Genomic DNA, 22,500 nt, shown 5'->3' on the forward strand with positions numbered 1-22,500 from the left:
AAAAGAAAACAAAATATCTTTTTTTTTAAGTTTTCCGTTTCACTATTTAGATATTATTCGAAATAAAAGAAAACAAAATATTTTCTTTTTTTTTTGTCTTCCGTTTCACTATTTAGAGATTATTCGAAATAAAAGAAAACAAACTATTTTCTTTTCTTTTTGAAGTCTTCCCTTTCACTATTTATATATCATTCGAAATAAAAGAAAAACTATTTTTTTTAAGTCTTCCCTTTCATTCTTTAGACAAACAGCCCAACGAGAACCAAGGTACGAAAGACCCAGTCGACCGTTTGATGGAAAGAGCTGTTAGATTCTACAACTTCACAACTCAGAAGGCCGGCGTCTTTATGTTAGCCGTCCAGAGTCCGTTGCAGGTAAATATGCAATTGTTTAAGGGGTCTTTTATCACTGTCTAGTCCTTGTGAATATTAGGTTTGAGGAATGTTGATAAGTGGATTAATAATCACGTAGAAAAAAATGTCGTAAAAGGCACTCGTTTAGAAAAGTCTTTGATCACCATCTGACAATTCAAAAGATTAGGTTTGATTTATCTGGAGGTTATTGATCAAATATATAAGTCAAATAATGGCTCATATGTTTTCTTTTTTTCCTGTCGTAGTTGAAAATATGGAGAAGTGACGCCCTGACAGAGAAGATACCAGAAGAAACACTGGAGAACGCACACATAAATGCGACTCTGGCGTATGGAAGTTATAAGGACTTTCCCTCTACAGTTAATGTGTTCATCGTTGAATTCTGTAAGGTAAGAGAGGGAGAGAGGGAGAGGGAGAGAGGTGGGGGAGAGGGAGAGGGACAGGGAGGAGGGAAAGGGAGAGGGAGAAAGAGGGGGAGAGGGAAAGGGAGAATTAGCGGGAGAGGGAGAGGGAGGGGGAGAGGGGGAGAGGGAGAGGGAGAAGGAGGGGGAGGGGGAGAGGGAGAGGGAGAGAGACAGACAGAGACAGAGAGAGGAAGGGAGAGAAGAAAGATATATATATATATATATATATATATATATATATATATATATATATATATATGAGAGAGAGAAGAAAAAAAAAGAGAGAGGGGGAGAGAGAGAGAGAGAGAGAGAGAGGGAGAGAGAGAGAGAGAGAGGGGGACAGAGAAAGAGAGAGAGAGAGAGGGGACAGAGAAGAGAGAGAGAGAGAGGAGAGAGAGAAAGAAGAGAGAGAGAGGAGGGAGAGAAAAGAGAAAGAGAGAGAGGGACAAAGAGAGAGAGAGAGAGAGAGAGAGAGAGAGAGAGAGAGAGAGAGAGAGAGAGAGAGAGAGGGACAGAGAAAGAGAGAGAGAGAGAGGGACAGAGAAAGAGAGAGAGAGAGAGGGACAGAGAAAGAGAGAGAGAGAGAGGGACAGAGAAAGAGAGAGAGAGAGAGGGACAGAGAAAGAGAGAGAGAGAGAGGGACAGAGAAAGAAAGAAAGAGAAGGGGCAGAGAAAGAAAGAGAGAGAGAGGGACAGAGAAAGAAAAAGAGAGAGAGGGGGGGACAGAGAATGAGAGAGAGAGGGGGGGACAGAGAATGAGAGAGAGAGGGGGGGACAGAGAATGAGAGAGAGAGGGGGGGACAGAGAAAGAGAGAGAGAGGGGGGGACAGAGAATGAGAGAGAGAGGGGGGGACAGAGAATGAGAGAGAGAGGGGGGGACAGAGAATGAGAGAGAGAGGGGGGGACAGAGAAAGAGAGAGAGGGGGGGACAGAGAAAGAGAGAGAGGGGGGGACAGAGAAAGAAAGAGAGAGGGACAGAGAAAGAAAGAGAGAGGGACAGAGAAAGAAAGAGAGAGGGACAGAGAAAGAAAGAGAGAGGGACAGAGCAAGAGAGAGAGAGGGACAGAGAAAGAGAGAGAGAGGGACAGAGAAAGAGAGAGAGAGGGACAGAGCAAGAGAGAGAGAGGGACAGAGCAAGAGAGAGAGAGGGACAGAGAAAGAGAGAGAGAGGGACAGAGCAAGAGAGAGAGAGGGACAGAGAAAGAGAGAGAGAGAGAAGGGGACAGATAAAGAAAGAGAAAGAGAGAGAGGGACAGATAAAGAAAGAGAGAGAGGGACAGAGAAAGAGAGAGAGAGAGAGAGAGAGGGACAGAGAATGAGAGAGAGAGAGGGACAGAGAATGAGAGAGAGAGAGAAGGACAGAGAAAGAGAGAGAGAGGGGCAGAGAAAGAAAGAGAGAGAGGGACAGAGAAAGAAAAAGAGAGAGAGGGACAGAGAAAGAAAAAGAGAGAGAGGGACAGAGAATGAGAAAAAAAGAGAGAAAGAAAGAGTGATAGACGGAGACATTATCAACAAACAATAATAAAGCAACATCGAAAGCAACACTACACTCTATTCAAAATATTCCCCGTTCTTCCGCAGAATCTGAAGGCCGGGGCGGAACCCAGGAGGAGACTGAGCGCCACGGACTTCTTGACGGTGGCTTTCGTCGTGTTCTATGTCGGCATCACGGTCACTCTGAGTGAGTCGAGTCAGCTCTTGGTGGACTGTTGGAAATAGGTTTAGGGGAAAATACGTTCGTGGGTTTGTATGTTATGTGAAGTGTGTGTGTGTGTGTGTGTGTGTGTGTGTGTGTGTGTGTGTGTGTGTGTGTGTGTGTGTGTGTGTGTGTGTGTGTGTGTGTGTGTGTGTGTGTGTGTGTGTGTGTGTATTTGTATTTGTGTGTGTGGTCACAATATGTATATGTATATGCATGCATACCCATCGTTTAATGTGCCTCTCGTCATCACCACACAGACGCAATTCTACGTCTAAAAAAAAAAAAAAAAAAAATCTTAACCAACAAACTCAACACACACGACCTTCTTCTCCCAGCGGTGCTGCTGGTCCGAGCCTGCCACACGCGGCAGTTGGACACCTCGAGCGAAGCCGGCGGCGACCTACGCAGCGTTCCCGGTCGACACCTTCAGCAGAACCCCCTCTCCCTCGAGCTACACGAGTTCGGCGCCATGGCTACCTACACCTCCACTGGACACATTCTACTGAGCACCACAGATGTCGCTGCGGTCAACGCCACGTGTGCTTCCACCGAGCGGCTTCTAGATACTTAGGCTGTGTTAGGTTTTCTTAAGTTTCTTAGGTTCTTAGGTTGATGAGAGACAGACAGCCTTGAATAGAGGTCATGGTGTTAGATGTATATAAAGACTGAGAGAGATTTCATTAACACGTTTAGGTTCTAATGAAGTGATTGTCGAAACGCGTTGTGAAGTTAGTGAACTAGATAGTTTGTTTTAAGATTAGTGCTTACATAGTTAAGGATTCTGCAATTGAAGAGTATATGTTTTAGAGTAATGTGTTTTGAGTGACAGGAATGTGGCATGGATATCTAGTTTTCTTGATGTTGGATGCTTTTAGGTGTTGCACATTTATGGCTTAGTAGGGAACTGTGTATCTGTAAAATACTTTTAGTATTCTGTCATATGTAATCCAACAATTTTTACCTTACAAGCCAACGTGAAATAAGCTTATCTATAACCATAACGGGTAATTTCTTAAGCAGTTATAATTAATTGCCTTTCTATACATAATTAACTACACAAACCAGAAATATCACTAATTAATTTGCCGATTAGAAAAAAAATATATATAATATATATATATATATATATATATATATATATATATATATATATAGAGAGAGAGAGAGAGAGAGAGAGAGAGAGAGAGAGAGAGAGAGAGAGAGAGAGAGAGAGATGAGAGAGAGAGTAGAAACAACTCAGATAATCTCTTTACTTTCATCGGGCAAAAGGACATTCTTTTGGTGAGTCCACAGCCAGGTACCAATAAAGGTTCCGCCAGTACTTTTGGAGCCGTCCTTGAGGTAGTTCTTAAGAATTACACAATTTTGATGAATAACCCCCGTAGTTCATAAGTATTTCCTCTATTTTTTTTCCAGGCTGTCTCCAAACAAGATGGTCATGTACAGTGCCTCCTCTGTATTTTTTGTACAAATAAAGTTTATATGAATGTGATGCATATTTGATATATAATCCTATGTTCCGAAAATAATAACTCAAGTACTGTCCCAAGGCCATCAATAAGGGAGAAGGGAAAGAAGGAGAAAGAGGGATACTGAGGGAGATAGAGGGAGGGAGAGAGAGGAGGGAGGGAGAGAAGGAGGGAAGGAAGGAAGGAAGGACGGAAGGAAGGAGGGATGGAGAAAGAGAGAAAGAGAGAGACAAAGTGAGAAAGAGAGAGAAAAAATGAGAAAGATTGAGAGAGAGAGTGAGAGAGAAAGAAAGACAGAGTGAGAAAGAGAGAGAAAGAGAGCAAGAAAGAGAGAGAAATGAGCAAGACAGAAAGAGAGAGAAAAAAGCAAGAAAAAAAGAGAAAAAATGTATGTGTGTGTGTAAACATAGGGATAGAAGAACACTTTCAATAATAAAGCATAAACTTTTATTGATTATATACACAAAAACACGACTCCGTTACATGAATCTAAGTTCATCGAAGGAATACCACAGCCAGGCAAATTACTAACAATAGAACGTGCAAGACGGATAATTTATAAAATGACACTGAGATTTTGGACACGTGTAATATACTTTGGAGAAGGCTCAATCTGTTCTTCTAGACGTAGACATGAAAAATGGGGTTAATAAAAAAAAAAAATCAAATAAAAACACTATTTACAATACTGTAAAATAGCATTGTAGATCTGCATTATTAAAGAGAAATGTGTTTAAATTTCAAAAGTACAAAGACTCATTCTCTTTATCAAACGTTACTTGATTTTGACTAGACTAATTATGCACTTTAATGGACAAGGAAAGCCCTGCTTGCATGACATCTCGTGTTTTGGCACTTCAAAACAATACTATTCAACCATAACTCCATTGATCTGCGATATTCCCATTCCTGTTCGTTTTTATGCTTGTTGGCAGTTCACAGCACTGAGCTTCTCATCCAACACAATAAAGGTATTGTGTAAAAATATAACTTTTTTTTATTTATTTTTTTTTTGCTTTCAATTACTAAAATCTAAGGGAACGACAGAGACAGAACGAGAGGAATTGGAGAAGAAAAAAAATATATGTATACATAATACAAAAATGTCTATGTATGTTTTCATATATATATTGTGGACTGTATACACATCTATATCTCTATCTAATGTTCTATCTATCTATACTTACAATGATAAACAAGTGGCAGGGCAGACAAAAACACCTAAACGTCCAAATCACTTCAGAGATCGCCTGACAAACCGTCCATTGATTGACAGACAACATACATTCAGTATAAGCCCCAATCAATAACTCCTCAAATACGTAGGGTATTTTATCCATCCTGTTCAATTTTATATTAAATGAAATGATGATTTAATGTTTTTAAAAATGACAAGTGGAAATATCAATATTCAAACAAAGAAAACAAACACTGAGATCATGTTTTTGAATCCTTGTTGGAATATACAAAGATGTAAAATTGAAATAAATCAGTCAATAGTAATGGAGTATAAGTTTTTCATTTAAAAAGATTCTGGACATACTGAATATTGTGGCACATAGAAAGTTTGAGATTTAAAAAAAAAAAACTTGATATATCCCCATTATGTCCTTGATATGTCTCGATTAATGGAAAAAGTAAAATCCTTACTATATCAAATCACAAACATTAATTTAAAGGGGCCTTCTCCACCACAAATAGGTATCTTGCTGTATCTGGATGAACAGTTTAAATATAATCTTTCACTTAAAAAAAAAAAAAAAAAAAATCTGACTTCAAAATCTGCACTTTCAATTGCCCTGTAAAACACAGAAATGGGGGCTCTGAATATTAATAGCCAATTTGGTAGGGTTCCAGTGGTTGTCACAGTTTGGTACATAGATGCAAAGGACGATATTTGATTCACACCAAAATCTTTTGCTACATCAGTTACCATATTTACTCTCAATGTGTGTGGATATAATATCACCATCAAAGTAATACTTAACTAAAAAATCAAAACATGAAGAGTTGGAATGGTGCTACATGCTATCACAAACAAGGACTGGTTGATTTTGTTGGGGACGAACCTCATTACGAAAGGAAAAGTGGAGAGAAATGGATACAATATACTGAGAACCAGCTTTTCCTTCTTCCTTTCCTTTTGTTTTCTTTGTCAGAACAGAATAATATTCACGGATATAACAGTTACACTTTTTAAGTAACAAATTTTGTTTGTTTATTCTGTTTTCAACCCTAAATTTGAATATCTATGAACTCCTTCTATGATTAAAATCTTATCAAGTGCGATACCTGAACTTAAATACTGTTGACCTGAAGTTTAATACCTTCCAACATTACATTTGCCTTCTATGGAACAACCAAATTGTACTTCAAATCTTCTCACTTTTGTTGGAATTTCTAAAGCATATTGTGAATATACAAACATTTAGCATAAAACAAAACAAAATGTGTACTGAATAGATATTTCACATTCGATTGCTTTTATAGCTTAATTTTGCAATATTTCTGATGATATGACATATGTTTGATACGGACACAGAGAAGAATTTTCCTGAGTTTTGATTTCCGGCCATTTAAAAGTAAATTTTCTCGTGACTTCTACGACTGTGTCTCACATGTCCGTTATCGTGTTGTGGCGAAAACTCTTTGGTTCTTTCTCTCCCCATGTCTTCTTTCCTCCAGTGCTTGCTCTGCTCCCTCAGAAAGTCGTCTAGCTCTTCCGAAAGCCGCCTCTCCTGCATCCGTCGAAGCTTGCTTTCTGTCTTCATGGATGCTTGCTCGAGGATCTTCAACTTCCTCTCCACCTTTTGTTCTCGAAGACGCAGCAAGTGTAAGCGTAAATCCTCTTCTCCTTTCGCTTCTTCCTTCCTCTCGTCCTCTGACAAATCCTCTTCATCTTCGTGATCCTGAAAGGAGGAATGATCGTCCATTCTTGGCGAGTAATCTTCACGGAGCTCTCCATACGTCCCCTCCATACGACCATAAAACCTAGGGGACCTCGATGAAGATGCTGGTTCCAGGGAACTATCTCGTGAACGTGGATCTGTTGATTTTGATTTCATATTAGATCATGTGCCAGACTTCTTGTTCATTCAAATGGAAAAAAGAATATGAATATGAATATATGTGGTGTGTGGTATGGTTTATTATTTATTATGTATAGTGTATGGTCTAAGGAGTTTGGAGTGTGGAGTGTGGTGTGATGTGTGGAGTGTGATGTGAGGTGTGTGTGCATGTGCATGTGCGTGTGTGAACAACTAAAAGGTAATAGAAATTGAACATAAGATTAGAAAAATACTGGAACATAACTAGTTATTCAGCTCTGTCATGACAACGATTAAAGCAGAAGATTTAGATACTTTAAAGTACACTCACTGTATCTTTCCTGCATCTAATGACTTCATAGATAAGTGGGAAAAAAAAAAGCAAGAAGGAAAATAAAGAAGAAAGAGAGCAAAAAGCTGAAGGAGAAGGACATCTTAATCATACAAGAAAAAAAAGGAATAATAATAACAAAGAAAAAAAAAATACATCACTAAATGATAAATGATCACAAGAATATCAGAACTGAAAGACATAATAATCTATCTTAACACAAACTGAACTCTGCAGAAATTTGAAAGCGCATAAGACTGGACAATAACTACCTCCCTCAGGCTAAGCTGCCTCAAAAAGTTCCTATACTCTATGGTACTTCTGGTCAAGAAGTAGTAACATAGCTATGTACAAAGGATAGGAAATTCAAAATATAACAAAGAGCACAAAAAGTAGGTATGTGTTCCAGAAGTCATAGCAGCAGGTAATATTTTGGAAAAGGTATGTGACTGAAGCATGCGAGATCAAGGAAGGAAAGAAACATATTGAGGCAACTCTACATGTAATCCTTTCTGTCATTATCAATTTTCTTTTCTTTAGGCCTCTTCTTTTCCTTTCTTTTGCAAATTTGGTATGATCAACCTTACATAGCTACAAATAAGTTTAATGTGAATCATACCTTTTCACCGATGCTTTTGCTAAGCATCAAATCAGAATGTTAATACATGAAGACTTTAATCCTCCGAAGTCACTAAAAATCATCAAAATATTGTATGGTACACATACATATATTAAACTATTTTCTGCTACAAGAAATAGATAGATTTGCTGTCTTAAAGTGATAAGACTAGACCTGATATAGTTAGTGAGACCCACCTCTGTCTCCTCTGTCTGATCTGCTCCTGTATGAAAGATCTGGAAACCTTTCTCTATAGGCAGGGTATGGAGACCTTTCCCTTTTTCTGTATGAAGGGCCTGGCGACATTTCTCTTTTCCGATGGTATGGTGACCTTTCTCTGTAAGAATGCTTTGATGATCTTTCTTTATGGGAAAGACCTGGAGACCTTCTTCTATGATAGGGACCTGGAGTTCCTTCTCTGTAGGAGGGACCCGGAGATCTTTCTCTATAGGGGTGACTTGGTGATGCTTCTCTATAAGAAAGACTAGGTGACCTGTCTCTGTATGGGAGGTCTGATGACCCTTCTCTATATGAATGGGCTGGTGACCGTTCTCTGTTGGAGAGACCGGGAGATCCCTCTGTGTATGAACGACCTTGTGATCTTTCTCTATAAGGAAAATCTGGTGAACTTTCTCTTGGATGTGGTCCTGATAGCAATGGCAACTGAAAATTAGACTTGGTTTTCATGACTCCTATTCTTTCAAGAAAACTTCTACAGTCATTTGCCAACGTCTCATTAATGAAATGTGAAGCTGGATTAGGCTCATGCTCAAAACGCTCTTCATGGTTTCCATGCAGATGCACTTCACTGATGGAATTGTTGTACTGATGAGAAAATGCAGGACTGTCATTAGTGTGTTCACTGAATGACTCCCTATAACTCTCTCCTAAGTGTGTCTCATTAGCTTCTTGTTCTCCCAGGTGTGCAAAAGTGTCTTGGCTTTTACTCCACATGGCTATTTCCTCAATAGTCTTTTTCAAATAAAAAATATTGCTGTTATTGAAGGGCTCAACAGTCTCTCCTTGATCTGGTATATATTGTTCTACATCATGATCCTGCCCTTCTTTATCATTACCGAATAATTGCTCAGCATATTGAAAATCCAACTCATCAAACACTGTTCTTTTAGGTTTAATTAATACATGATTAATATCAATGAGTTCCTGCTCTAGCTCGGCTTTTCTTTTCTTCGTCAGGAGGGTGTTGTTAAGAAGCTCGTGCACTTCTTTCCTACGCTTTCTGAGGAATCTTTTACTCTTCAATTTGCGAACACCTTTTCGGCTTAATGATCCATCTGGCATTTGGAGTTTGTTTAAAATGTCACTACATTTTACATTGTTTTCTTTGTGGGAATGGTCACTACATGCGGAAACATTGTCAGCAGGTGGGCTATGCGGTGGTACCTGGGGACTTACAGGTGCTGAATTTATCAATGTTTTCAGTTCCTTTACAATATTCCATTTTTCCTTCAGCAAGATCCGCCTCTTCTGCTGATCTTGCGTATTCTTCACCATTTGATTAATCTTTTTCCGTCGTTTGTAGAGAGCTATCGCTTTTCTCTCGGTATTTCTCCCCAGTTTCTTTCGTTGCTTCGGGGTGAAGGTCTTGCAAACCTTGTCCCCGTCGGAGACTGTTCCCATTCCACCTGAGGCGAGTCCAAGCTCATGCGTCCCGCCGGCTGTAGGACCCTCAGAGTCAGCATCACTAGATTGGCCGTAAGGGAATGCAAAAGCAGATGGAGGGGGCATTGGCTGTGGTTTCACAGATTCCATGTTGGCACTGAATAACCAGGATGCCATTTTGGAATCCATTTGCATACAGAAGTCCACAGTAGTTACAACTAAGTTATCTATGGCTAGAGATCAAGATCATGATTGTGTAGTCAAATAAAAAGATTTGTACGATAAACCATGTGGCAGACAGTTTTCACTTCACGCTCAGAAAACACAGCACAAAAAATCTGAAGAATTTCTATAGCACCACCATCATTTTTTTTTCATATTCTTCTCACAGCAGTTCGGCAGTTTAGCATTTGCATAACCTGCGAAAAAAAAATATCCTCATTATCAACTGTTTCATACAATCTGGAAAAGAAGTATATGTTGTATTAAATTCTCCAGACCAAGAATGGCAAATTCTCTCAATTTCAAGAACAATATTTCAATGTCAGGGGTAATCTTATTCAATTGTAATTAATCTATTAACAATTTGGACTTCTATGCAAAATACCAAAAGAAAGAATATGAGTAAAACGGAAAGGATTATAAAAAGGAGAAGTAGGAGGAGGATGTGGATGAAGATACAGAAGAAGAAGAAGAAGAAAAGAAAGGAAAGAAGAAGGAAAAGAAAAAAAGGAAAAAAGAAAAAGAAAAATAATATAAATTCATCATCATAATAACAATAATAACAACAATAACAACAATAATCATCATCATCCTCATTGTCATCATCAAAATAATAATACAAATAATAATAATCACTGAGCTAAGGTAATGTAAAGTAAGGAAGGTAAAGTAAGATTATATTACATTACATTATATTATGTAATGCAAAGTAAGGAAAGGCAAGGTAAAGTAAAATAAAGTAAAGTCAAAGTAAAGTAAAGGAAAAGTAAGGTAAGGTAAGGTAAAGTAAGATTAGGTAAGGAAAAGTAAGGTAAGGCAAGGTAAAGTAAGGTTAGGTAAGGAAAACTAAGGTAAAGTAAGGTAAAGTAAAGTTAGGTAAGGAAAAGTAAGGTAAGACAAGGTAAAGTAAGGTTAGGTAAGGAAAACTAAGGTAAAGTAAGGTAAAGTAAAGTTAGGTAAGGAAAAGTAAGGTAAGACAAGGTAAAGTAAGGTTAGGTAAGGAAAATTAAGGTAAAGTAAGGTAAGGTAAAGTAAGGTTAGGTAAGGAAACGTAAGGTAAGGTAAGGTAAAGTAAGGTTAGGTAAGGAAAAGTAAGGTAAAGTAAGGTAAGGTAAAGTAAGGTTAGGTAAGGAAACATAAGGTAAGGTAAGGTAAAGTAAGGTTAGGTAAGGAAAAGTAAGGTAAAGTAAGGTAAGGTAAAGTAAGGTTAGGTAAGGTAAGGTAAAGTAAGGTAAGGTAAAGTAAGGTTAGGTAAGGAAACGTAAGGTAAGGTAAAGTAAGGTTAGGTAAGGAAAAGTAAGGCAAAGTAAAGTAAGGTTAGGTAAGGAAAAGTAAGGTAAGGTAAGGAAAAGTAAGGTTAGGTAAGGAAAAGTAAGGTAAGGTAAAGTAAGGTTAGGTAAGGAAAAGTAAGGTAAGGTAAGGTAAAGTAAGGTAAGGTAAGGTAAAGTAAGGTTAGGTAAGGAAAAGTAAGGTAAGGTAAAGTAAGGTTAGGTAAGGAAAAGTAAGGTAAGGTAAGGTAAAGTAAGGTAAGGTAAGGTAAAGTAAGGTAAGGTAAGGTAAAGTAAGGTTAGGTAAGGAAAAGTAAGGTAAGGTAAGGTAAGGTAAAGTAAGGTAAGGTAAAGTATGCATGGATAGCAAAGACAAAGTAATAAGAAGTTAAAGCTAACTATTTTGACAAAAATCTTAATAAAGTTTACATCGCCAAAACCAACCGCACTTGCGTTAATCAACCTCTTAAAATGGGTAATATATATTGACAGTAGTTTTAATTCATGCTACAGAACTAATATCTGGCAAGAATAATAATCAGAGACTTAATAAGACACAAGAAAATACAACAGTAACACACTATCATTAAAAAAAATAAATAAATAAAAAAAATGCACTATTAATACTCATAAATTATGCTTTATGTTCTGAGAGGATATGTCCGGGGTAATATCATATTCTTTTATATTCTGGTAGGATAATATAAGTAGTAGTAATTTTAGGAACTGTTATTAGCGAGTGATCTACCTGTATTTATTAATGTATTCTTTTGGTATTTATTTTATCATGCTCTACCATGTTATCAGAACCTATGGTTAATTAGCATAGACAAACCATGAGTGGACAATACATTAAAATTCTTAAGTAAACTATTAAATATCAAATATCTTTGGTCGTTTATGGGTAAGGTGGAATGGACCTTTACGCATAAAATCAAACGACAAACCAATTGACACCCTGCTGTCCGATAGACAACGTCTTGGAAATTCTGACGTGACGCTTCCCCACGTCAGAGTCGCCATGACATGTACATCGGTCGCCAGCAGGAAGGGGTTAAGTATGTACACGACTCTCACCGTTAGCTTCATGCCGATCGTGCTCGGGCAAAGGCCAGAGAGTCTCCACCACGTATATTATGGCACAACGGAGCCTGTACACTTTATGGCAACTTGCTGATACCCTAGGAGCTAGTCTAAGCTCAAAGTCGCCATAATATAAGTGGTGGAGCACCGTTGGTCTTTGTCAGAGCATCGACAGGCATTTTGCTAAAGTGATTTCCAACTATAGAGTGTTCACAAAGCAATGAATAATAACTTTCAAAAATCTATAAGCAATCTTTACACAAAAAAACAAAAACAAAACAAAAAAAACTGTAAGGGTTTCTAACATATCAATTCCTTATTACAACAAAAGGATGCCACTTAGTCACTTGCCAACACCCAATTTGAATCAATTTGATAAAGGGCTTTGTCTGTAACCACAGCAACTTAGATAACAACTTAGATAAGAGCTGACTCCACTGAAGCAAATCAATATTAACCAAAAATGCACAAGTTGTAGCCTCAAGTTGCCACCATCAGAATTTTCCTATAAAGAGACAAATCTCCCATATATCATCTGTATTTATCATACTCTCAGTCAATCAAGTTTTCTCCTCTATCTATTCACAAAGTCTAGAGATCTTAATTACAAAAATTATCACCAGAAATATAATTAAAAACGAACTTTCAATATATATTACGACTCCAACCTCGCCATCACAACCTCTTTACTATCAACCCTCCCACTTCCCTTCGTTATTCTTCGTTGTACAAACCTTCTTCATTTATAATTCCTTTCTTTAAACCCATTATTACATCTTTAAGTCACTTCTGAGCTCTTAAACACCATTAAAGTGGGCTGTCAGTGGCTAATTAATGCATGAGGCAAGGTATCAGAGCGCCATGTGCCCTTCGTGAACAAGTGTTTTTTTTTTTTTTCGTTTTTTTCCTATTTTTCTATCTTATTTTACTCTTGTTTTTACTTTTATATTGTTCTTTATGTTTGTGGGTCTTACCGTGAATGATTGTGGTTGGTTGTTGGGTGTAATTAGGTGTTTTTTCTCTGGTGTTTAAGAGGGTATTGGTATTAGGAAAGAGGTTTATGGCACTGTGGTGTACATGGCACTATGATGTTATGGTGAAATGTGATTGTATTTTACTTATTTAAGTATAAAACGGTTGACATACTTGACGAGAATCTTCCATTAATCTCTATTACATATCCACAGAGGCAAAAGTGATGATAAAAACGATAATAACAATTCAATAACGAAATTACATCAATTTAACTACTAATACCAGTGGTGTAATATCGCTGGTGTTAATATTAATTCATATATAATACCTGAGAACAAGGAAGGTATAAATAACCTTAAATATACACAAAAAACATGTTAGATTAAACGGAGAAAATATATTAGGAACGAACAGGAATTGAACGCGTTTAACAAATTGGAACACGTGACATAACGGTTGTTAATGTGTTTAAAACACGTATTTTGAAATGATCCCTTTCTTTCATAAGACAATAGTTATGCTATGGAAATAAGTATTCATAAGAAAGGGTTCCCATTCTCAATTCTAAACGAGTTTAATTCCCGAATTTGTGAGGTTGCCAATAATTATTTTTTTGGTTGGATTTTATTTTTTTGGGGGGGATTCCTCCTCTCCCCCCCCCCTGAAAAATGGCCAGATATATTATATATTTCACAGTATAATTTAGTGTGTCCTAGGTACCTTCTTTTACACAGACCAGCAATATGATATACGAAACCCAATAGGGTCGCTCTTACTGAAATAGGATACACTTGTGTGAATTATTCTTTTTTCTGTTGTTTTTATTAGTTGGTTGTGTTATTGTCATTTCAATATTGTTGTTATTATCATTAGCAATGCTTGTTAATGTTATTATTATTCTCACTATTTGATGTCATTATCATTTTGTATTCATTATCATTATTGCCATTATCGTTATTATTTTTATTATCATTATTACTATCATTATCATAATTGTTATTACTATCAACATCATTATTACTATCATAATTAAGCTTATTATTATCATTATTATCTTTACAGTCATTATTATTACTATGATTAATATCATTATCGCTATTAACATTCTCATTATAAACCTCACCATTATTAGCTGTATCATTATTATTGTTGTTATTATCATTATTAATATTATTAGTTGGAGCAGTAGCAATATAATCATCACTATCAGTGACATCATTATTAACATCGTTATCAGTATTATAATTTTCTTTATTATTATTGTCATCATTATTATTATTGTAAGTGTGATTGTTAATACTATTAATAATATTACCTTTGCGATTATCATCAGTTTTATTGTCAAATATAACATAATTATTATTAGCATATTATCTATTATCATTACTGTTATAATTATTGATATTATTTCCTTATATTATTCTCAGTATAATTATAATATTATTGTGTTGTTATAATATTTGTCTATGTACCCTATATTGGTGACCCATCCTCGTGTGTGTGTGTGTGTGCTGCCACTTTAGCAATAGTTACGGTGGGTGTTATGGAGCACAAAAATAACTTTATGACTTTAATAGCTTTACTTACAATGTGAGTGTACTTGTTATCACCTTGAGATTTTGCGATTTAGACTCTCGTCCATATCACTATCCACTTTATAACACGAAATTCAATGTCCCTTTCAGCTCTCTCCACTCATTATGAAGAATTCTTCCGGTCACTCGTTCTCACGAATCCATAGCTGAAGTTGAAATAGTTCTATTTTTACTCGTTTTACGCGTCCATGGGATACCACAATAAATAGTATTTTCTTGGTTATTTCTTGCTCGTTTCAGGCACCTTCGCTATCATCTTTACACCTCTAGGGTTAGGTGAATATAGAACCCTTTAAATTTTAAGGGCTTATCCCCAGTGAAGTTCCATTACCATGTTCTGTAGCTTCAATGGGACATAGAGCTCTATCCAACTACAACTCCATCTACCATACAGCCATTAAAAATCCATTACAATGGTGTATAAATGGTCACTTCCGGTCAGGGTTACCTTAACACGAATACTCACACGTATTCGGGTGATCTATGATTTCAAGAGAAAACCACCAATCGGTTTTATTAAGGTGCTGTCAGATCTAAAGACCAGTATCTGTAGCCTTAGGTTCCTCTAGGTCTACAAGTATATGATGAGTGATATAAGGTGTAGCAAAGACTAATAGCAACCAAAATAGGTCGAACTGCTGCTTCCACTTGAGTACCATAATGGTGTTCAGTCCTGCCAAACAGACTGGCATTATCCTGCCTTCCACAGGCAATGGGGACATACATTAACTCTTCTCCAATTGAGAACTGTTAAATCTTTCATGCACTACTCTTAAACCTCTTATTAAGATGGGTTCCATCACATTTTGTAATGCCTTATGATACACCGAAACGTGCGCGAACTGAAATAAGGTTAAAGTTGGTGGATTTACTTCGGTTATAAACTGTTATGCCCTTTTTTAATTAACCTCCAAGACGCAATTTCCGAGATGTAAATACCCTGAGCTTTATGATACTTTTACTATCATTTGAGAATTTCAACAATGCTGATTTGTAGTCCTGAACAGATCAACGAGACCATTATTTTCCTTGAAGCTTGGCTTGCATTCTTTCGCCCATTTTATCGTGCATTTATTTTATGATGCATTTCCATCATGCACATACATGACTCATTCACACTAATGAGTGATGTTCCAGTTCTATGGCACATACTAAACTCCATAGAACTTATACATTCCCTCTTAAGCATTCCATTAAGAAACTCCATGACTTCAGAATCCGTTTGAACATTGTGGTTTGGTAACTCCTTTAATGCTATCAGTCCCTTACTCGTTTGTAATGGAGTTAATACAACCTCTGTGTGCTTGTGAAAAGGAACTCACTTCCACATCGAACCAATGCCACTTGGGCAAAATCTTGATAAGAGACCCAAATGATGTTCCCGACGTATTGCCCAATGCTAGTAGACTGTAGAACCCCTTCTACAACCGTCAACAATCATACCTAACCTGTCAAAATCATTAAAATTATATCACAACCCCGCTTAATTCCTCCATGCCACGACTCAAGAACGGCATCCAAATTATCCATCTTTCCATTCCAATGAATCTCCCATGCATAGGACTATGCATAGACTCCCCACCCACATGCTTAAGACTAGCATTCCTCTTTGGAATCTCATACATCCATCTGGTCCCAAATCCTCCCCCTCACAGGAGTCTCAACCTCCATCCTTTATACCCATTCTGCCTCTTCGCATGTTGATCTGGAATAATTCACCACGCAAACCTATTCCATAGTCTTCTTCTTCCTCTTCTTCCTCTTCTTCCGGCCTCATCTCGTAAGAGGAGGTGAACAACTTGTAAGAATAATAACACCAAAGGCGACGGTTGTTCCTGCAATGTATTCGACAACTTTTGATAAACAGGAATGAGGTTAAACAATGGTATTAATAATCCTCATGTTAGTCTAAGAGCCGCATTAGTTTTCTTGTTCCCATAGCCAGTGTCCATGGCTTTGTTACTTCTAAAGCCACTTCCATATTTTCCAAGAGGACTTCTCTCTGTATTAGTATTATCCGTATCATTATTATTTGGTTACTAAGATTATACTTTTTATAATTTTACAATCATTATTATTGTTGTTAATGTTGTTAATAATAATAATGATATTATTATTATTATCATTATTATTATTATCATCATCATCATAATGATAATTATTATTACTATTAACCTCATTATTATTATATTGTCATTATTATTATCTTTTTATTATCACTATCATTATTACTATTAATTATCATTATTATTACTATTATTATTATCTTTATCATAATTCTTATCATTCTTATCATTATTGTAATTGTTATCATTATCGTTGTTAATATCATTATCATTATTATTAACATTATCATTATTATTAGCATCCTTTTCATCATTAGGGTTATTAATAACATTATAATTATCATCATTTTCATTATCATGATTATCGATAACATTATCATTATCAATATTATCATTTTCATCATCATTAATATTATTAACATTATCATTATTATTATCATAATAATCATCATCATTATCGTTATTGTCATTATTATTATATTATCATTATGATTATTTTAATTAACATTACCATCATATCCATCATTATTGTAATCATTTATTAATGTTATTATCATTATTTTCTTCATTATCATCATTATTATCCTTGTTATCATTATAATTGTTATCATCAATATTGACGTTAGTATTAGTATCAATATCATCATACTCATAATTATGAATATGAGTATTATCATCATTACTATTATCATTTTCATAATTACTATCAGTGCTATAATTAGCATTATGATATATTTTATACTATTATCATTAGTATCATATTTAATATTAGAATTATTCTCTTCATTATCATTATGCTTATCATTATTATTATTATTATTATTATTATTATCATTATTTTTACTATTATTATTATAATTATTTTTACCATTATTATTATCATTATTATCATTGTTATCATTATTATAACTATTGTTATTATGGTTATGGTTATTTATTATTAGTAGTATTATCATTGTTATTATTATTATTATTATTATTATCCTTATCATTGTCATTATCATCATTGTCATCACCATCACCATCCATCATTAATATCATTGTTACTATCACCATGATTATTATCTTTATTAATGATATAATTATCGCATTATCGCATTTTCAATATCATTACTCACATTATCATTATCGTTACTAGTCGTATTGTGATAATATTATCATAGTTATCATCATTATCATCTTTACTCTCGATATTCCTGCTCTCATAGGTAATATCTTTTTAATAATCATCATATAATTCTTTTATTAATCATCATTTCATCATCACACGCATATAATCAATAACGCAACCGTTGTCCGAATAAGGAAAATAAACCCGCAGTGCGAATAACAAACCTTGTTATGATTCGCCAAGAGCTTCATAAGAATCGAACTCCCTATCTCACGGTTCATATTATCGATTCGTGAATCCGAACCCGAGAAGTGTCATCTGACGAAGGAAGGAGAGAGAGAGACGGAGACACAGAGAGAGAGAGAGACACCAAAAGCGATGGATTGAGACGGATATAACACGATTTAAAAAAGGTTTTGCCATTGACGTGAGCTCGCGAAGATGACCATGGACGACCGGTCGTTCTTCAGCAAGTGTGTGGTCCAGCTGGCTCGCACACTGGCTAAAATGAAGCCGACTCCTCAAGATAAGGTCAGGGATTGTTGATGTTGTGGGGAAGGTTTCGTAAGTTTTTTTTTTCCTTTCTTTTCTTTCTTTCTTGGGGTTAGAGATGCCAACTCCACAAGATAAGGTCAGGAAATGTTGATATTGGGGGTAAGGTTTTTTCTTTCTTTCTTTCTTTCTTGGGGTTGTTTTAAAGATTGTTTTTCTTTACTTTTCTTTCTTGGGGTTGGTATGAAGATAAGGTTGTGAGTCATTTATTAAGGTCTGTTTGGGGTTTATGAAGGATTGTTTGGAGTTTTTTTTTTAATTCGTAGAATCGAGGTTATGGCAGAAGATAAGGTTAATTATTATGTTAGATTTATGAGGAAGAGGAAGGTTCATGGAGGGCGTGAGATAAGGACCTTTAAAAAGGGTATATTGTTGGAATTATTGAAATTATTCTAATTGGAGCAGTGCTGTATTATAACTAGCTTTATTAATGAGAAATGACACGATAATGAAAGTCTGTTTTAAAGTCTTATTAATGGTGAGGAGATGGTAAATGGCAAGAAATACATGTCAGAAGGTCACCTCTTGATATTACTTCCAATACAAAAATCAACAGACCTCTGCTACATTTATTCTGCCAAGGCAAAGCTTAAAGATCTTATTAGTGATTTAATCAAGTAATAAGGAACTGGTTCAAGCTGAAAAGCTGAAAAACTGTGGTAAAGATTTGTTGGTGTTTGCCAGAGGAAAGAGCGTGGTGGAGGTTGTGGTTAGTGCTGTGTTTTTGTGGAATTTGGAATGTAAGTTTTCCGACGCAGATCACAGCTAGTTTAGAGGAGATTGGGATAGAATACAACCAATATGAGTATGAGAAATGTCTTCTAAGTAGTTTCATATTATTTTGATGGGAATTATTGTTATCTCATTTTTTAGCTTCAGTGCGATGTGGGTGTCATTTTTAAGCTATTTTATGTTTGCTATGGACAGTACAGAGGATCATGTTTCTTGTTCTCTTATTTTGTTTAGTTACTTAAATATAGAAGTATTTTAGCTTGTTGAAAAGAAGGGGGTTATTTGTGTATTGTTTTTAAAGTGTGTATAACATTATTTTAGATTTTTTTTTTTCATTCTGAATAATTTTTGCCAAAGTAATTATGTGTTTATCATATTACATAGGCCATATCCTAATTTTTATTTAGAGAGTTGTAAGAGGAATTGGTTAGAATTTATAGGCAAATGTGTTATGACACACCTCAGATTTTACATTATATATGTCTTGGTGGGGAAGTGATGATGCAGATTGAAATTGTATCATAATGAAATGATATTGATAACATTTTAAAATATCATCCTTTTACAGTTGGAAAACATATATATAAAACTATTTCTTATAAATCAAGAACTATTCAAGATGCTAATGTTATTTTCAAGACCAGGATGTATGTGCAGATGAAGCATTACTCATCAAACTATATTTTAAAGCTTCTTAAACTTGCAAGTCATATAGATAGTTAGGACTAGATGACTGGCAGGAATTTTTTGATGTGTGAAGGCTAAATACTGTACTGAAATTATCCCCCAGGTCTTGTACAGCATTTTTATGATATATATCATTTATGAAAGTATATTAGATGTTATAACTTTAATGAGTATCAGGGAATCCTTTGGAAATTGATATTTAGCTGTATTTAGTAAACCAATTTCATATATAGTCAGGTTTAACTTCTGTATAATTTCTGGTAAATTTTTATGCTCACTTCAAATTTGTAAGTGATATCAATTGAATCATAATTTATATTGTTGAATGTACATGCAAAAATTATAAAGTTACTGGAACTTATGTGCAGTAAAGAGATGTTGTGTTGAAAAGTGCAATAGCAAATGCATAAGAATTATGATTTAAGTATGTGTAACATTTAGATTGTTTTTTCTTTATTACTTAGGATACAAATTTTCAGTTCTTTCAATACACATTTGTTTAGGTTAAGTATCTATAGTAAACAACTCATTTTGGGGTTTAGATTATTATGAAAGGATGATGATTGCAATTATTGCTGAAGATTATGATTATTTTGGACCAAGTTTCCAAGTAACCTTTAACATACATGATTTTACTAAGATTTCTAAGTGATTTTGATAAGTTTATTTAGATTATGATTGCTCCATATGTCTTTATGACATAGGCCAATCAAGAGCTAAAATTTATCATGGGTCCTCAGACCATTGCCAAAAATGTAGAGATGTTATAATGAGAGTAAATCCACAATGCAAGATAAGTAAATAACATTTATATATTACATGATTAAATAGGTTATGTAATTCTGATTTTAAGAAAATGTAATCTCGAATGCTTATTTACATATCTTGCATTGTGGTATTATTCATTCTTTATTATATGTTTTTGGCATTGTCTACCCTTCACACTGGATAGGGTATTTGATGAAGGAAAAGGTTTTTGTCCCTGTCATTCCCCAAAATACATCTTTAACAAATAATATATTTTAGGAAGGGAGGCAGTGTTCTAAATATGAAAGTGAATTACTTTATTATAGCTGGGAGATAAATTTCAGTATTCTTATGATAACTTTTGAGTAGATGTTTCAGTTTGCAGTCACATGATTAATATGAGGAGTGGTATCTGTTGGTGGTTGTTGAGGCATATAAGTCACATTAATGTAGCCAGATCCCATCAGGTATGAAATAAGCTTTGGTGCACAATGAATTCCTACTGTGAAATGTATTTCAATTACATATCATTAAAAAGAAGTAAAACTTGAATGATAAGTTACTCAAAAACATCATTTTCTTCTGTTTTTAGTTAGGAGGGTAATTCTTTGTATTGAAATTTGCATTTTAAGATACTTGTTTTTCAGACTAATGTATGAATTGTAGATTTTAGGTCTTCATTTCTGTGTCCATTGACTTTCATATGTATGAATTAGTTGTGCTACATAGAGTAAGGATTCTTTCAGAATTAATGATAAATGGAATTTCAACAGGTTGAGAAGCTCTTAGCCTTATGTCCTGGGGAGAGCCATGGAGGAGTTTACCGTGTGGACCAACGAGGACAGGATGCTGTGGTCGCGCTGGGAGTGTATTTTCTTGAGTCTGGCCTTCAGCACGAGGCCATTATCCTCCAGTATCTCCTCAGACTGCTTCGAGCTCTCCCCAAGGCTGTGTGGCTGGACGAAAAGAAAATCAACTTGACAGATCGTAAGTACTGTGATGGTTATTCTGCAGTGGAGAAGTATGATGAATGGTAAATGCTTATGTGACGGAGCTATTGTGCTTAAAGATGATATTGGAATGCAACTGACAACTAATTCTTATTGACACAACAGAAAATGTTGTAGGTATGATGATGATATCAACAATGACAATGTTAGTAAAAAAAATTGGATTTAAAAAAAATTAGTTTGATATAATGAGAGTATGTAGATTTGGCAGTGATATTGTATAGAACATTATTTAATGTTAATAGAAAAATAGGATTTTTAACAATTTAGTTTGATTGATATAATGAGAGTATGTAGATTTGACAGTGATATTGTATAGAACATTATTAGTAATAATCTTATTATATTGATATTATTAGAAGATTATATCAGTGGCTTACCATTATTTGTCTAATATTTAAAGAATATTAAATTGATCATTAACAAAATCATGTTTTTGTCATGAAGCAAATTATGATTAAAACTTTTTTACATAAACATCAGAATAATTTATATGATGGCATTCATAGCAGATATTGACTTAAAAGTCATAGAGTAAATATAGTTTCTCAAACACATGTGATTAATTCCCTCACCCATTATTTTTCCACCTTGCAGGAATACCTGTCGCTGAGCGCTTCAGCTTCTTGCTTACAACGCTTCTGAGTGACGTAGCTGCACAGAGCGAGTCTACGCGGGACGAGATCATCAACACACAAATTGAAGTTCTGTCAACCCTAACAAATGGAGTCATTAGGACTGTGCGAGATGATCAGCTTCGTTCAAGCAATGCAAAGAGTGAGGGCTGAGTATTTACCTGAGATGATTGTTGTCAAATTATGTTGTGTGTGTAAGGTTATTGCTATGATATCAGCATTTCAGTGCTGAGATTTACAAAAAGTGCATA

General features: G+C 35.3%; 3 protein-coding genes across 6 annotated transcripts in view; 2 read left to right on the forward strand and 1 right to left on the reverse strand.

Moving 5' to 3' along the window:
* Positions 1–3,969, forward strand: part of LOC122245980 (uncharacterized) — an 8,177-nt gene extending 4,208 nt beyond the window's left edge. The window contains exons 4-7 of the mRNA XM_086556065.1: positions 244–374; positions 620–763; positions 2,360–2,459; positions 2,813–3,969. Of these exons, the coding sequence (XP_086412191.1) occupies positions 244–374; positions 620–763; positions 2,360–2,459; positions 2,813–3,048 (611 nt within the window). The 3' untranslated portion in view covers positions 3,049–3,969. The remainder of the gene's footprint in view (positions 1–243; positions 375–619; positions 764–2,359; positions 2,460–2,812) is intronic.
* A 407-nt stretch (positions 3,970–4,376) lies between these two features.
* LOC122245979 (uncharacterized) lies at positions 4,377–13,333 on the reverse strand. Of its 4 annotated transcripts, none has more exons than XM_043004183.2 (3): positions 13,114–13,333; positions 8,141–9,985; positions 4,377–6,992 (listed from the first exon to the last, which is right to left on the reverse strand). In XM_043004183.2, exons 2-3 carry the CDS (start codon positions 9,759–9,761, stop codon positions 6,523–6,525), a joined length of 2,091 nt encoding a protein of 696 aa, XP_042860117.2. In that variant the 5' UTR covers positions 9,762–9,985; positions 13,114–13,333; the 3' UTR covers positions 4,377–6,522. The 4 variants fall into 4 exon arrangements, with proteins under 4 accessions (XP_042860117.2, XP_042860118.2, XP_042860119.2 ...); XM_043004184.2 differs by lacking the exon at positions 13,114–13,333 and adding an exon at positions 12,874–13,023; XM_043004185.2 differs by lacking the exon at positions 13,114–13,333 and adding an exon at positions 12,783–12,871.
* Positions 13,334–18,191: 4,858 nt separating this feature from the next.
* Positions 18,192–22,500, forward strand: part of Pi4KIIIalpha (phosphatidylinositol 4-kinase III alpha) — a 40,737-nt gene continuing 36,428 nt past the window's right edge. Inside the window, exons 1-3 of the mRNA XM_086555454.1 lie at positions 18,192–18,417; positions 21,378–21,591; positions 22,212–22,391. Coding sequence (XP_086411580.1) covers positions 18,328–18,417; positions 21,378–21,591; positions 22,212–22,391 — 484 coding nt within the window. The 5' untranslated portion in view covers positions 18,192–18,327. The remainder of the gene's footprint in view (positions 18,418–21,377; positions 21,592–22,211; positions 22,392–22,500) is intronic.

This window comes from Penaeus japonicus, unplaced genomic scaffold (genome assembly GCF_977035675.1).
Source record: "Penaeus japonicus unplaced genomic scaffold, GWHDUDI00000001_assembly GWHDUDI00000031, whole genome shotgun sequence".
Taxonomy (NCBI): Eukaryota; Metazoa; Arthropoda; class Malacostraca; order Decapoda; family Penaeidae; genus Penaeus; species Penaeus japonicus.

Excerpts from the sequence above, each read along its gene's own strand:
- LOC122245979 (XM_043004183.2), bottom strand. The coding sequence starts at position 9,761 with ATGCAAATGGATTCCAAAATGGCATCCTGGTTATTCAGTGCCAACATG. Across the intron at positions 6,993-8,140 it reads ATCAGACAGAGGAGACAGAG|ATCCACGTTCACGAGATAGT; the intron begins GTGGGTCTCACT and ends CAAAATCAACAG.